Raw genomic sequence first — 14,118 nt, 5'->3', positions numbered from 1 at the left:
CAATGTTACATGATACTTGCAACATATTCCTCCTGCCTTTTCAGTGAAGCATTTTTACTTGCAGTAATTTAAATGCATCTAGTTTGGGATTATACTAAACCTGCTATATTCAGCCTAGGCAACCAGTGAGGGAAATACTCTGAATGTTAGGAAACTGCTTGGAACTACAGTTAGGAACATTGTTTAATAAATGCAGGAAGGATTGGAATGGAAAGAAACTGATAGCCTCTTTCCACTGAAAAGACTGTCTTATCTCAGACTTCCTATTTACCTGAGTGGAAAAATTAGATGTGAAGTAGTCACTTAATTTTTACTGCCATCCAGATACAATGGAAAGGTCAGCAAAAACCAGTTGATATAGGGTGTGAAGCAGCCACCCCCTGCACAGTGTTATCAGTATTTTATTTATTCAAGTCCTTTTGTGAGGGTTTGGATGAACCCTGCACATGAGGAAGTGACCTGTGAGTGTAAATAAGGCTAAGGTCTAGGTGTGGGTCTCCACGTGGAGTGACAATTACACCTTAAGTTCCTGTGCAGCCAGTCCCATGCTCATCAACGTGCAAGGCAGGAGAATGAACAAGTTTGAGAAGGCAGGAACTGAAGTGTTCATGAGGCACGTGAGGCCTGGCCCAAAGCTGGCTGAAATCAGTGGAAAAAATCCACTAAGGTAGGGATGGGCAATTATTTCAGCTGGAGGGCCACCTAAGGAGTTTTGGGGACCTGTCAGGGGCCACATCCATCTCTCTCTCTCTCTCCTCTCTTCTCTCTCTCCCTCCCTTCTCTTCTCTCTCTCCCTCTGTCTTTCTCTCTTCTTTCTCTCTTGCTCTCTCTCTTTGCTCTCTGCCTCTTCTTTTCTCTCTGTCTCTCTCCTACTTCCGCTCCTTCCAGAACCCATTGGTGCTGTAGTTCAGTGCAGCAGGCAGGTGGCATCATCAGGTGTGGATGCTGCCAGTAGGTTCAGGAGCCTGGATGCAGAACTTGCCAGCGGCATCCACAACTGACATTCCTACCCTCCCAGCACAGTGGAAGTCCCACTGGAGCCCCAACCTGGAATCTGCTGGTGGCATTAGCTGTGGACCCAGGCAGGAGCTGCTGTTGCACCAGGCAGGCAGCAGGGTCAGCTGTGGGCATAGCCAACAGGTTCCAAAGCCCCGATGTGGAACCTACAGGTGGTATCATAACTGACACCACCACCCACCCGGCACGGCAGCAGCTCCTGCTTGGGTCCATGGTTAATGCCACTGGCATGTTCTGGGTTGGGGCTCCAGGTGGGGCCTCCATGGCATTGGGAGGGTGGTGGCATCAGCTGTGGACACCGCTGGCAGGATATCCAGGCTCCTAAACCTACTGGAAACATCCACAGGTGATGCTACTGCCTGGCCACTGCAGCAGAAGCCGCATCTGGGTCCACAGCAGATGCCTGATGCTGCTGGGTGGGAAGCAGTGCCAATCCAGTTAGTTAGTGGTTGTCCACCTATGGGCCAGACTGAATCTGTTGGTGGGCCAGATCTAGCCCATGGGCCTTATTTTGCCCACCCCTGCACTAGGGTTTTGGATGAGATCCTTTTTCAGGGTGCTACTAGGCAGGAGTGACTTATGTTCTCCTACCTTTCCCCCCTCAGCAGCCAGTCTTTTCTTAATGCACAGCTGAGAACCCTTGTATTCCCTCATCTGCTGTCACTTCATTTTTTGCACTTCTACACACTGCACTTCCACATCTGTTCCAGATCAAATCCCAAACCTGTTGCATTAGTAGTGGGGCCAAGGCATGGCATATCCAAAGGGGACTGTCTTTCTGTGGGAGCGTTTTATTACTATTCTGCTGGGTCCACTAGGATCTAGTGGCTTTACTCATAGGAAATATAAGTAGAACCGAGTGCCTACAGTAGGACACGATTTTCTCAGTATCCCACCCATTGCATATCTGTCCTTTTGCAATTAAACAGACAACATTCAGGTGGCCTGAGAACATAATTAAAGATGGAACAAAATTCCTTTCAGAATACCTGAGCTCCCAGTCAATGTATCCTTGGTGAGATGATTACAAATGACAACTAATTTGCCACCAATCAGGGGAAGAAAATAATCTGACTATTGGCTTTTTACAGAGTTGTAACTACAATTTTGGCATCCTGGGCACAGTGCCAGAAAGGGTGGGAATGCCCCTGGAGCCCTGTTTGCCCCACCTTAGTTATGCTACTGCCTTATTATAAATATTTGGGGTCAAATCACTGCACATCTATTTTTTTTATATTTTGAAGTCATAAGATGGGAAGCTCCAGGCCTTAGGTTATGTCTTTTGCTGTAGAAAGGATCACATTAACAGCTCTGCCTGGGTATCCTCCTGTCCAATAAAAACAATAGACACAGCCTGGAAAACCCGTAGTCTTTCATTCAAGGGGACTAAATGACTCAAAGGACTGAGGAGGCTGCAAGTTCCAATCTAACTGAATTCAGCAATGACTGAAAGCCATTTTGATTTGACAGGTGTTCAGTGGCCAAAAAAATAGGACATGAGTGGGTCTCAGTCCCATTTCCAGGGAGATGCCCACATCACCCAAAACACACCCATACCTCATGTTAGTTATCAATCTGCTTAGCTAAGGGTCCTAGAATGTGCCCACAAACAAGGTTACACATTATACTAATGCCATTAACATGTTAATCTCAGCATAAATGGGCAGGGTGCTACACGTGCACCTGATTTAAGGCACCATAATATGGGAAACCAGCCATAAAAATGTTCCACATATAATGTAGAACATTTTTATGGCTTGTTTGTATGGCACCTTTAATGTTATGTGTGGCTGGGGCAGACAATCAGCTGACTGTTGGTTCTGGGGCCTAGACCACACTGGGGTCTGAAATGACCTGGGTCTGACATTCAGCTGAATGTAGCTCTGCCCCTAGACTGGGAGGGTGGGAGCTGCATGGTACTTTATGCCCCACACCCAGCTGCTGGGCCCAGGAGATCAGAGTATCCCAAGAGTATCCCAAGAGTATCCCAAGGAACTTCCCCCACTAGGGACTTTAAACCCCACACAGAGGTCAGGGACCAGGATTATGATTATGGGATCATCCTGTATTGTAAAGTAGTAATGGTAGAATAGGGATCTGACTCTGATTCCAAAATCATACCTGATTGCTGGGATCAGGGATCAGGTCCCATTGTGCCATTAAATGAACATGTGTCGGGGCCCAAGAATCTGACACCTCAGGAGCAGTCTTCACAGGGTAGCTAGGGAATAAACAGGCTTGGAGCCTGAAGCAGCTTCTCAAGCAAGGTCTGACTTAAAGTGTGTATTGCAGGGAAGCTTGCACTGCTGTTCATCTACTACCTGTCTCCACAGACAGAGGACCCCAGTCTTCCAGATGTTCTGGTCTCTACTTTTTATTGGAGCTAAATGTACATCAACAAAAGTATGGGTATTGGAGATGCTTGGTATACAAGGGGTTAAAGGTGCAAACTCCTTCCAAGAAGTTCTTTCCAGCTCAGAGTTGTCTCTCCTTCCTGAAAGGACATCAGTAATGACTCTGGCTGCCACTAGATGGTTTGTCTTTCTATCCAATTAATCAATAGCAGTTTGAGGCCTACAATGAAAGAGTTATGCATTGCCTTACCTAACCTGGGCAGCTGCTCAGAGCCCAATAAATTGAGTTGCCTTCTCACTTCACATTTTACAATTTTGCGCTGCTTGTTGATTTCCAGAGCGAGTATTGGGTCACATTTAATGTTCCAGATCTGCAGGAAGGAAGGGGAAAGGCATGTCATGTGAACAGTATTACCTAATGAGGAAGAATAACACTCTCTAGCTGTCGATTCAGGCCAGCTGTGAAGCATTTGTCAGGATGCTGCATATGCCTGTAATTGCTACCCTAGAAAACACCTGGTCATGTTGTCTGATGTTAAAAGAACATTCTGCATACGTTCTCCCTCAGCTGGTTCTGGTTCAGCCTGGTGCCTTGTTACTCTGACATCCCTTCCAAAGTCTGCATGAAACTCTTAAAGGCCACATTCTCCAGAACCACAAGAATCTCCAAGACACTATTTTACATTCATCCAAAAAGCCTCCTTTCCTTTAGTATGACTATCATTTCTAGCTCCTCAAGTTTGCAGATACTGTGATCATAGTGGAAAAGAAATCTGAATAGCTATGTGAAAAGCAAAGGCATCATTTCATTTCAACTACTGCAGTTCATGTGTGTGTGTGTGTGTATATATATATATGTGTGTGTATGTATGTATATATATGTATGTATGTATGTATATATATATTTACTGGTGGTTTAAGTTAAAGACAGAATAGACCATTTAACCCTTGATATAGGAACAGCATCACCCTTTTAAGATGGAGTCTGTGGTCTGTATACAGTTTGCCAAGAGATGTATTACTGGCCAGATTCTATTCCATTTTATTCCACCCTGTTCAAATCCTGAAAATCCATTAATGCATCTACTTTGTAACATGTCATCATCTGACCCTTAAGACTGAGTCACAAAAGGGCTATGAGAAGGAGGAGGACCCACACATCTTTTGCATTGTTTTTTCAGGGACTCAAGCAGAATGGCATAGAATAGTACTTAGGCACTTTAGTTCACTTAAGTACCCATATAGATCAAATGGAATCTGTCCTTATATGTGCTATGAAAAGGTACAGGTTGGTAGCACCCACACATGGGTTCACAATGCTCTCTCTAAGCACTGGATACCCTTCCTTTTACTTGTCTCTTTCTGCCCTTGAATCCTTTGCATGGTAGCTCATTCCAAAGTATGTAGCGGTGAGGGGAAAAACATGTACTATGGATTTCTGAGGAGTTCTAGGGATAGATAAAAGGTTAATGAGACCCAGGTAAGACTGGGACTTCTGAGACAAATGCAACAATCCATCTGAAAACCTAGTTCCTTTCCTGGAGACTTTAGTCCTTACTTCCATTCCCAAGCATTCACTGGGCATGTCTACACGAGATGCTTTACTGCACAGTAGACTAAACTGCTGTACAGTAAGGTGTCACCATGTAACCGTGCACAGCAGCTACTGCCCAATAAATTAAGCTAACGTGCAATTTTCTATTACCCGTAAATACAGGTAGTAGATTAACTGTGCATGAGGTATTGTGCAGTAGCACTCATGTAGACACCGAGCCGGAGACAATTTGCTCCTGGTCAGCCACACCGGCAGGGGGCCGCAGGGGACAGAGGAGTTCTCTGTCCCCAGTCCTGGCACTCCTCAGCTCCTGGCAACTTCCAGGAGCCAATCAGGGCTGGGATGGGGTCACTCTCTGCCCCCCCCCCCCCCCCCCCCCCCCACCTGCCCTGGCACTGCATGGCACCTGGCTCTCCACATGAGCTAGTAGCCAAGCAGTGCTGGGACGGGACTTGGGAGCTCTTTGCTTCCCTGTTCAGTCAGGGGCTTGCTCGCAACTGTCCCACTTGTGTAGCTGCTGCCAGTGAGGTTCCCTGCCCAGTCACCAGTAGCTGCCTCACAAGTGGCACAGCTCCAGCCAGCCTCCGGCTGCGGAAGGAATCCCCGCCCAGCTGGGGGCTCACTAGCAGCTGTGTCTCGATGTGCATGGGGCCAGAAGACGTCTGCCACCTGCAGCAGCATCTGTCTCTTGGCCCCTGCACATCAGGACCCCTCCTGATGAGCATGGGGCCAGGAAACAGCTGCCACTGCAGCCAGCAGAGCTCTCTTGGTCCCATGCGCATCAGGACTGTCCCCCATGCTCCTTGCCATTCCCTGGGCTAGCACCCTGGGGGAGTATGGAGCTCCCCCTGGCTGCTGCAGGGGGGCAGAGCAAGGCAGGAGCAGCTCGCTGCTCCCATTGGAAGCAGAATTGCTCCCAAAAAGGTGCATGTGTAGATGTGCTCCTGGGGAAAGCTTACTGCACAGTATTTTATTGCACAGTAAGTCAATACTGCATTAACAGCACATGTAGATGTGCCCATTGGATATGAAGTGTTCAGAAAGTTGTGAGTGCTGGTCTCAAGATAGGGAATTCACTCTGTTTCCAGAGAGTGTTTCATACTGCAGCTTTTTTATGCCCCAAGTTACTTCCATGTCCTTACTGAAGTCTTAACATTTCTCTCTTTCCACTGCTTTATATACCTCACCCTTGAGGCTTCCATCTTCCCCACAAGAGAGGACTGGATGGTACTTCCTTTGCAGCTCACTGATCTCATTCCATAGTCACTAGAGGAAAGGGGCTTTTCAGTAGCATGACACACCGCTTTCCCTAGGACCTGAACATTTGCTAAGGATAGGAGATATTTCGAAGATTTCTGAGGCACCCTCCGCCTTGTACATACAAAGTAAATACATCCCTTCAGCACTCCCAGCCCCTTCCATACCCAGCAAGAAACTGGGAGCAGGAAGCTGGGTAATGCAGTTGTTTTTATCTATTTCAAAGTGGCTTTTTTTGGAGGTTGTCATCTGTCCTTCCCCAATACAAACCTAATACCTACAGCTAGGCACCTGACAGTGAATTTACTATCGAACTGGAAAGCAAGGGGAGGACTGGGTTGTTTTTGCAGGTGGAGGCTCCTCCCCACACGCGTGGTCAATATTTCAGTAGGGATCCTCAAACAGCTGTAATTCTGGCAAGATACCTCCCAGAGAAATTCTCTTTCAGTGCCAGTTTTTCCTTCCATCTGTTTTGAAAATGGGATTATCCTGAAATTCGTATGACTTGACAACAGGTCTGGGAAAAGCCCTTCTTCTCCATCATGGTGATGGATTGTGAGGAGCAGGAGAATGGCACACCAATATTAGTAGGGTCATCAGCATTTGGTATTAATAAAAACCATCAAGCATGATCTTTCAGAAGTGCTGAGCATCTCACCCTCTAACTGAAGCACACAGGAGCTGCCATAGTCTGTGGCTCTGTAAATCAGACCCCAGCTTTTTACCCAGTGGATATCTTAGATGATTAATTGCTCCTGTTGTGTAGCTCTCTCTCTCACTTCAAATGCACCCTGTTGACTCAGTCTGGAAATCTTGATCCTGAAACTTTGGATTTGGCCTCTCATTTGCCCAGTAAAATTTGCCACAAATAGAATTTAGGAAAGCCTCTCTCTTACTGGGATGGTGGGAATGTATAGGGTTGAAGGAAAAGTCAATAACTGAGCAGTACAATAGGAAGCATCATAATGAAGAGAGTCCTGGTATTGTAGGGAACAAAGCCATTATTTTAAAATAGTAGGGATTATTTTTCAGGTAAGGCCAGACTTACCTCGTCTTCTTCTAATACCTGGCACTTAGCACAACACAGGCCTTCTGGAAAAAACAATTTCATATCCTGAATAGCCATTTGGTAGGATACAGACCCTGATAAACGATACAAAGAGAGGATTCTATCAGGCTACGAATTAAACATTCTCTCAGCTCACATCTTCTTCCTGGGAGATTGATGGTATGCAACTTACTGAAGTAATTGTTTGAAAGGGCAGTTGTTATAAACAATAATAGCAAACATTTAAAAGCATTATATTTAGAATTGTTTCCTTGTCTTCTTGGTATTTTGATTTTGCTCCATTATGGCTCAGCTTGTTCTTTGTGTATACAACATTCCTTTTATTTCCAAGCAGTATAATCAAGGGAATCATCGTAGGTAGACAGTGAAGCAGTTCCAGCCTTCCTTCTGCCCTCCTGGGCCTTAGTCAAATATTCCTTTGTTTTGGCCTTTCCCCCAAGCCTACTCATGGTGTCACTTTCTCTGGTCTAGCTTTCTTTGGCAGACGCCCTGTTCTTCTCTACCATTAGAGCACTTTGGCCCCTTACTGCTGGGACCCTTCCCCTATAGCCCTCTAAAACAGCTCTTGTGCTGTAATATCCCTTTAAGGATGCCACACTGTATTAGTGCAGTTAGGTGTGCAAATGTCTACTCATGATTCACAGGACAAACCCAGAGATTCCAAATAGGATTCCATAGTGTCAAAAGCATTTTGACCCAGTGTGGTCTTCCTAAGTTCTTCACAACAAAAGAATTGCTCTATTACTTTTCTGAAGTAAAAAAATCAGTGAGAGCAAAGTTGGCACTTGCTGTGGTGCTGTGAGTCTAACAAGGGATGTCTTAAGGCTAGAAAGGTTGAGAATCACTGCTGTAAGAACAGGGCCTCACATTCTGTAGGTGCATCTACATATGCAATTCATGTGAAGCAATAAACTGCAGCACATATTGTGCCGGAGTTTATTGCTCCTGGGTGCCAGGTTTACCCATGTACCTGGGACCACAGTATGTTTAGCTGGGTCGAAGTAACCCCGGCTGGAAGAGGGCCCCAGGGGTCAGCCTGCCATCCTGGAGCTGCTTCAATCTGGCTCAACTTGCTGCAGAAGGGCTGGCTAGGGCGTGAGGGTGTTTCACTGCAGGACTAGTCAGCAGGCAGCCCCTGCACTGAAGTACCCTTGTGCCCATAGGTGGCAGAAGTGGGGGGGCTAACAGGGCTTAGCACCCTCAAACATGGGGCAGTGTTAGGGCTGCAAGGCAGCCTGGCCGAGGGCTTTCAGCGGCTGCAGCAGGTGCGAGGAAGGAGTGGGGCTGGGGCTAGGCCAGGCAATGCACAGTAGGGCTGTGCGAAATTTTGCCACCAGTTTTGTTTCAATGTTGTTTCGACCTGTTTCAAGGTCGAAACAGCAAAATTGAAACGAAACAGATATGGTTGAAACAGTCTCGAAACAAAACGAGGCAAGTTGAAACGTTTCGCTGTTTCGACGTTGTTTCGACATTTCACCCATAGGCTATAATGTATAAGGTCAAAACAGCCTATAACTTTGTCATTTCTGGTCAGATTTGTCTAAAACTTGTAGGAATGGAAGCCCCTTCTGAGGCATAAAGCCTGCCAAGTTTCAAGAAGATAGGTACAGGGAGTTCGGAGAAACTGTACCCCAAAGTCTTGAGAGACAAACTTGTGTCATGTGTATGTGCATGAGGTACAGAAACTGTACCTCAAGCTGAGGACAAGCAAAACTCATGACATGGGTGACACTGTGTGTGTTAAGGCACAGCAGGGTGAAAGCTGCAGGCCTGCTAGCCCCTGCTGAGGCCATGAAGCCTGCCAGCTGTCAAGGATAGGTGCAGGGCTTCTGGGTTCTGGGGCCCTGCACCTCTAGCTGCTGACAGGCAAAACTTGTGTCATGGGTACTTGTGCAACTGTCTGTCTTGGGGCACGGGGGAGGGGAAACTACTGCAGGCCTGGCTGCTAGGCCCTGCTGCGGCCACTAAGCCTGCCAGCTAGCAAGGAAATAGGTGCAGGAGGGTTCTGGGGCCCTGCACCCCCTAGCTGCTGACAGGCAAAACTCATGACATGGGTGCTTGTGCAACTTCTGCCCCTCATCAGGCAGCAGGACTGAAGATCCCCCATCACTTGCCACCACAGACCTGGGGGTAATAATTGATCACAGTATGAACATGAGCTGGCAGTGCGATGCTGTAGCCAGCAGGGCCAACAATACAGTGGCATGCATTAGTTGATGCATCTCCAGCAAAAACATTGTAAAGAAGTGATTCTCCTGCTCTGCTTGGCTCTTCTCAGCACTGGTGAGATCGCAGCTGGAGTAATGCATCCAGTTCTGGGCTCTGGACCTTAACAAGGATGTGGTAAAGCTTGAGAGAGTCCAGAGAAGGGCTACCCATATGATCAGAGACTTGCACAGCAAGCTGTACAAGGAAAGGTTGAGGGACCTGGGACTCTTCAGCCTGAAAAAGAGAAGGCTGAGAGGGGACTTGGTAGCTGCTTACTGCTACATCAGAAGTGTACATCCAGGGCTTGGTGAACAACTGTTCACCAGGGCACGCTTGGGGAAAACTAGGAGTAATGGTCACATTCTGGACACCCTCGTTGTGAAGTAGTTTTTCCTAATGTTGAGCCTGAAATGAGTCTGAAATGATCTTCCAGGAGTTTGTGTCCATTACTCTTCATTTTCCCCAAGGGTGCCTTGGTGAACAGCTGTTCACTGAGCCCGAGATGTACGCTTCTGATGTAGCGGTAAGCAGTTACCAAGTCCCCTCTCAGCCTTCTCTTTTTCAGGCTGAAGAGTCCCAGGTCCCTCAGCTTTTCCTCATGTGGCTTTCCTTGCAAGTCTCTGATCTGCAAGTCTCTGATCATACGAGCAGCCCTTCTCTGGATTCTCTCAAGCTTTACCATATCCTTGTTAAGGTGCAGAGCCACACATCTTGTCAAAATGAAATGCTGTTCTGTCAAAACGTTGAAAACGCTGGACGAAATGGAACACTTCTGTTTCGCACAGCCCTGCACAGCCAGTTGGGTGCGGGACTGAGCTGTGTGCAGCTTGTCCAGGGGGCGCAACTCCTGCTGCTATACCTTGGGAGGCATGGAGGGATCTGCGTGGCACAAGATGGGCTGCTGCTATGGGCTGGGGCCAGGGCTGTGGTGGTGGTGCTGGGAGGGGGCTATGGGGGGTGGGGGGGGGTGCAGCCACCCCAATTCACCATAGTCCCCCCAACCCCCCCTCCTAGCACCAGAGCTGCCCATTCCAGTGCAGCCTGGTCCCCCTGCCAGGAAGATTCCAGCGCTACCCTGGCCCCAGCCTGCCTTGCCCCATGCAGATCCGGGGGCATGCGCCCGCCATGACCCCTGGGATGTGTGCAGTGGTGGGAGCTGCACTCCCCACCCCACCACGCGCCCCCCTGGATGAGCCATGGCTTCATCCTGCACCCCACCCTGACTCGGGGCGAGGTGGGCACGAGGGTCCCGGGGGCTCCAGCCCAGCAGTGCAGCCAAGATTGGCTCTACTCCAGCCCCCAGTTCCAGGTCCCCCGGGGCAGTGCAGGGCCGGGGCTGGGGCCAGGGTTGGGGCTGGGGCCAGTGTGGGGAGGCAGCTGGGGCCAGTGTGGGGCTGGGGGGCGGCAGATTCATTGGCGTAGGGGGCGCTGGTGCTGGGCAATGACCCTGGGTGCGGGGGAAAGGACAGGCGCAGCACGCCCCAGCCCCAGCCCCAGCCCCAATCCTGGCTCAGCTCCGCTCCCTCCCAACCCCTGCCCAATCCCAGCTCCAGCCCCACTCCCTCCCCACTGGCCCTTTCCCCTTTCCCCTCCCCCCACAGACTTTCCCGCCTGGGGGGGAAATGCTCAGCCCCCTCAATTTTTTTCTCCCTCTGCCTATGCTTGTGCCCCAGTCAGCCCCATCAGTACCTACACTTGCATTTCTTGGCAATAAATAATGCCACTGCAGGATAGCACTTGTATTTACAAGCACTAACCTATGACAGCATTTATTAGTTTACTGCAATCTCATAGGGCCGCACATGTAGACACAGAGACTTTGCTGCAGAGCTAATTAGGCAGCTCTGCAGTAAATGGCTCAGGACTAGATCCACTGTTTCATCCCTTTAAAGGACCTTCCTCTTCTCTATTCTTTCTTGTAATGGGGACACAGCAGGGGCCTTTTACATGGTTAAAGCACAACACTAGAAGTTAGGCATGGTGGAATCTGTCCTCTTTTTCTTTAAAGACAGTAGATAGGGGGAAAAAGATTATGATAACAGAGGCAGCCATGGAGATGACTAAATGAATGGAGAAGACAATGAAGCTGGTTGGATGTAAAAGATGTACATTATTCTTGAGTGAGTATCTGAAGGAAGATACTTATGCTTGAGTTGTCATAGACTATCCAAGGACTGTACAGGTAGCTGGATACAATGGTAGAGTTAAGATGTTTGTTTGAAATCAATATGGAGGAAAGGAGAGAAGAGGCTGCACAGACAATGTAAAATATGTAGATACCTGACTAGACCCCTGGAGGTAAAAGGTGGCTTAGGAAAACATGTGATCATGAAGGTCATGTGGGAGGACAATAGACCAGTTGACTGATGAGCTATTGAACTGAAGAACAGATTTGCTGCATTAGAGAAAAAAAGAGGGAAAACAGACAGAAACATAAGATGGGGTGGCAAGGAATAAAAGAAGAGCTAACTCCACAAGAAGAAAGGAAGAACTGGATGAGCCTGAAGACTGCTATAGTGGAAATGGGATAATATTTAATAGCATGAAGTGCAAGGTCATGCTACTGGGGGACTAAGGCCTAGCTTCATAAAGGTATGTAGATACCTCAGTCTTATTTCTCCTTGATTTCTATGATAAATCAAGTGTCTGAATACCCTTGTGAATTTGGCCCTAATAAGAAGAATTTCCCCTGTAAGCTGGAAACTGTTGGCAATGACAGAAGCAACGATGAACAATCAGAGTGATTACCATTATGAAAAAGCCAAATACAGCTCAAGGATTTATCAGCCAAGGTTCCTACAGTAGAGAGAGGGGAGTATTAATGCCATAATACAAGGCACTGGTGAGACCTAGGCTGGAATTCTCTGTACCCTTCTGTTCATCCATATACAAGAAAGATGAATTCAAAATGAAAGAGATGCAGAGAAAGGCTGCTAGGCTGAGGTACCTGGAGAGGTGATCTTATAGACTGAGACTACAAGAGAGTAGCTTGTTTAGCCTAGCAAAACAAAGGCAGAAAGGGGAAATGACTGTTCTGTACAAATACAAGAAGGGGTAAAAAAGAAGGGAGGAAAGAGAGCTCTTTAAGTTAAGTCTATGGGCAAGTTTATGTGCTCTGGGAGTGGGGGGAAGTGGGGGGCAGAATTTTAATTAGAGTGGATCTGAGAGCTGCTCTAATTAAAGCTCCAGCAGCTTCTCTTGTATCAGCATCCCTGCACTTCAAAATGGCAGCAGGGGTGCTTGAAATAAAGCTCATCTGAAGAACTTTAGTTCAAATGCCCCTGCTGCCATTTTGAAGTGTGGGGACACTGATACATGAGATGTGGGAGACTGCTGGAGTGTGGTAATTACCATGCTCCAACAGACTTGATTAATCGAGTCTGCTCTGATGCACTGTAATTACAAATTGGGTAAGACGGGGCAGGAAATCAGGTTTCTATCAAAAGAATGAAATTCTTGAGCAGCCTCTGAACTGGAGATGAAGTTCAGGTGATCTATAGGGATACCATGGTTTAGGCACACCATTTCAGAAGCCAACAATACCCAAGGGTACAGTGAGGCTAGCATCACATCCTGCTATTTTTTAATTCCTAGCCTCACTGCCTAGGTATCCTATTTACAGCTGGATCAACTTGGAGCAGCAGTATTTGGTCTGAGTCTGGAACTCACATCTCTGAGCTTAGAGTTCACTCCAGCTCAGTAAGAATTCAAAAGTTTTTCTGGGAGCCAGACACAAGTCCTCCTCTGAAACAAGATGAAGGTGATTTGGTATTCCCTCAGATGGCAAAAAGAGCTACTGTGTACTTACCCACCTAATTACTGATCTACTCATGCTCACTGTTTTTCTTCCTACTCAGGCTCTGTCACCAAAGCCTGTTCCCACCATACAATGGCTGCTCCACCCCCAGGCCTTGGGAGCAACAGCCCATGCCCTGGCCTTCTGCTTGCCTCCCTGCTGGCCATACTTTGCCACTACAGCGATCACTGCCTGGCTCAGGTCAGTCTCGGCCCTGCCATCTCCCCGTGCTGCGCGGCTGCGTGGCCAGGTTCACCGCTGTGTCTGAGGCCCCCTGTCCCCACACTGACATTGCCCAGACCCTGGGCTGCCACCTGGACCCAATAGGGACGCTGATGATATACACATGGATGCCACCCTCAGTGCTGTCCACAAGCTCCTGGGGCTCCAGCTCTACTGCCTGTGGGCCCTCCCGGCCAGCCAGGGCTGGTGGCTCTATGTCATCCAGCGCACCTAGGACAACAAGCAGTGGCTGGAGTCATTTTGGATGACACAAGCCACCTTCTAGGAGCTCCTCGACCAGCTCTGCCTTCACCTGGAGCAGCAGGCCACCACCATGCAGCTGCCCCTCCCTGCAAAGACCTGGCTGGCCATTACCCTGCTGAAGCTTGCCATGCCCACCAGCCTGCACTGTCAGCCACCTCTTCAGCATGGGCAAGGCAACCACTGGGGAGGCCATCCTGGAGGTTTGTGGTGCCCTCTAGGATGTGCTGGGGCACACCATGCTCTCGGTCCATGACACCCTGGCTCTGTGCCCTGGGCTTTCCCAGGTGCATCGAGGCCCTGGACAGAACCCACATCCCCATCACTTGCCCGCGCCACAGCAACTGCCCCTAAAACAACTGGCGAGGCTTTCACTCCA

General features: G+C 48.4%; 1 protein-coding gene across 1 annotated transcript in view; it reads right to left on the bottom strand.

The window, feature by feature from the left end:
• Nucleotides 1-14,118, bottom strand: part of LOC102388050 — a 53,968-nt gene that overhangs the window by 10,577 nt on the left and 29,273 nt on the right. Inside the window, exons 5-6 of the mRNA XM_006035447.3 lie at nt 7,232-7,326; nt 3,622-3,742 (exon numbers count right to left, since the gene is read on the bottom strand). Coding sequence (XP_006035509.1) covers nt 3,622-3,742; nt 7,232-7,326 — 216 coding nt within the window. The remainder of the gene's footprint in view (nt 1-3,621; nt 3,743-7,231; nt 7,327-14,118) is intronic.

Source organism: Alligator sinensis, unplaced genomic scaffold (assembly GCF_000455745.1).
Source record: "Alligator sinensis unplaced genomic scaffold, ASM45574v1 scaffold449_1, whole genome shotgun sequence".
Classification (NCBI taxonomy): domain Eukaryota; kingdom Metazoa; phylum Chordata; order Crocodylia; family Alligatoridae; genus Alligator; species Alligator sinensis.
The sequence above is the reverse complement of the archived record's forward strand: the minus strand, read 5'-3'. Positions and strand labels throughout refer to the sequence as shown.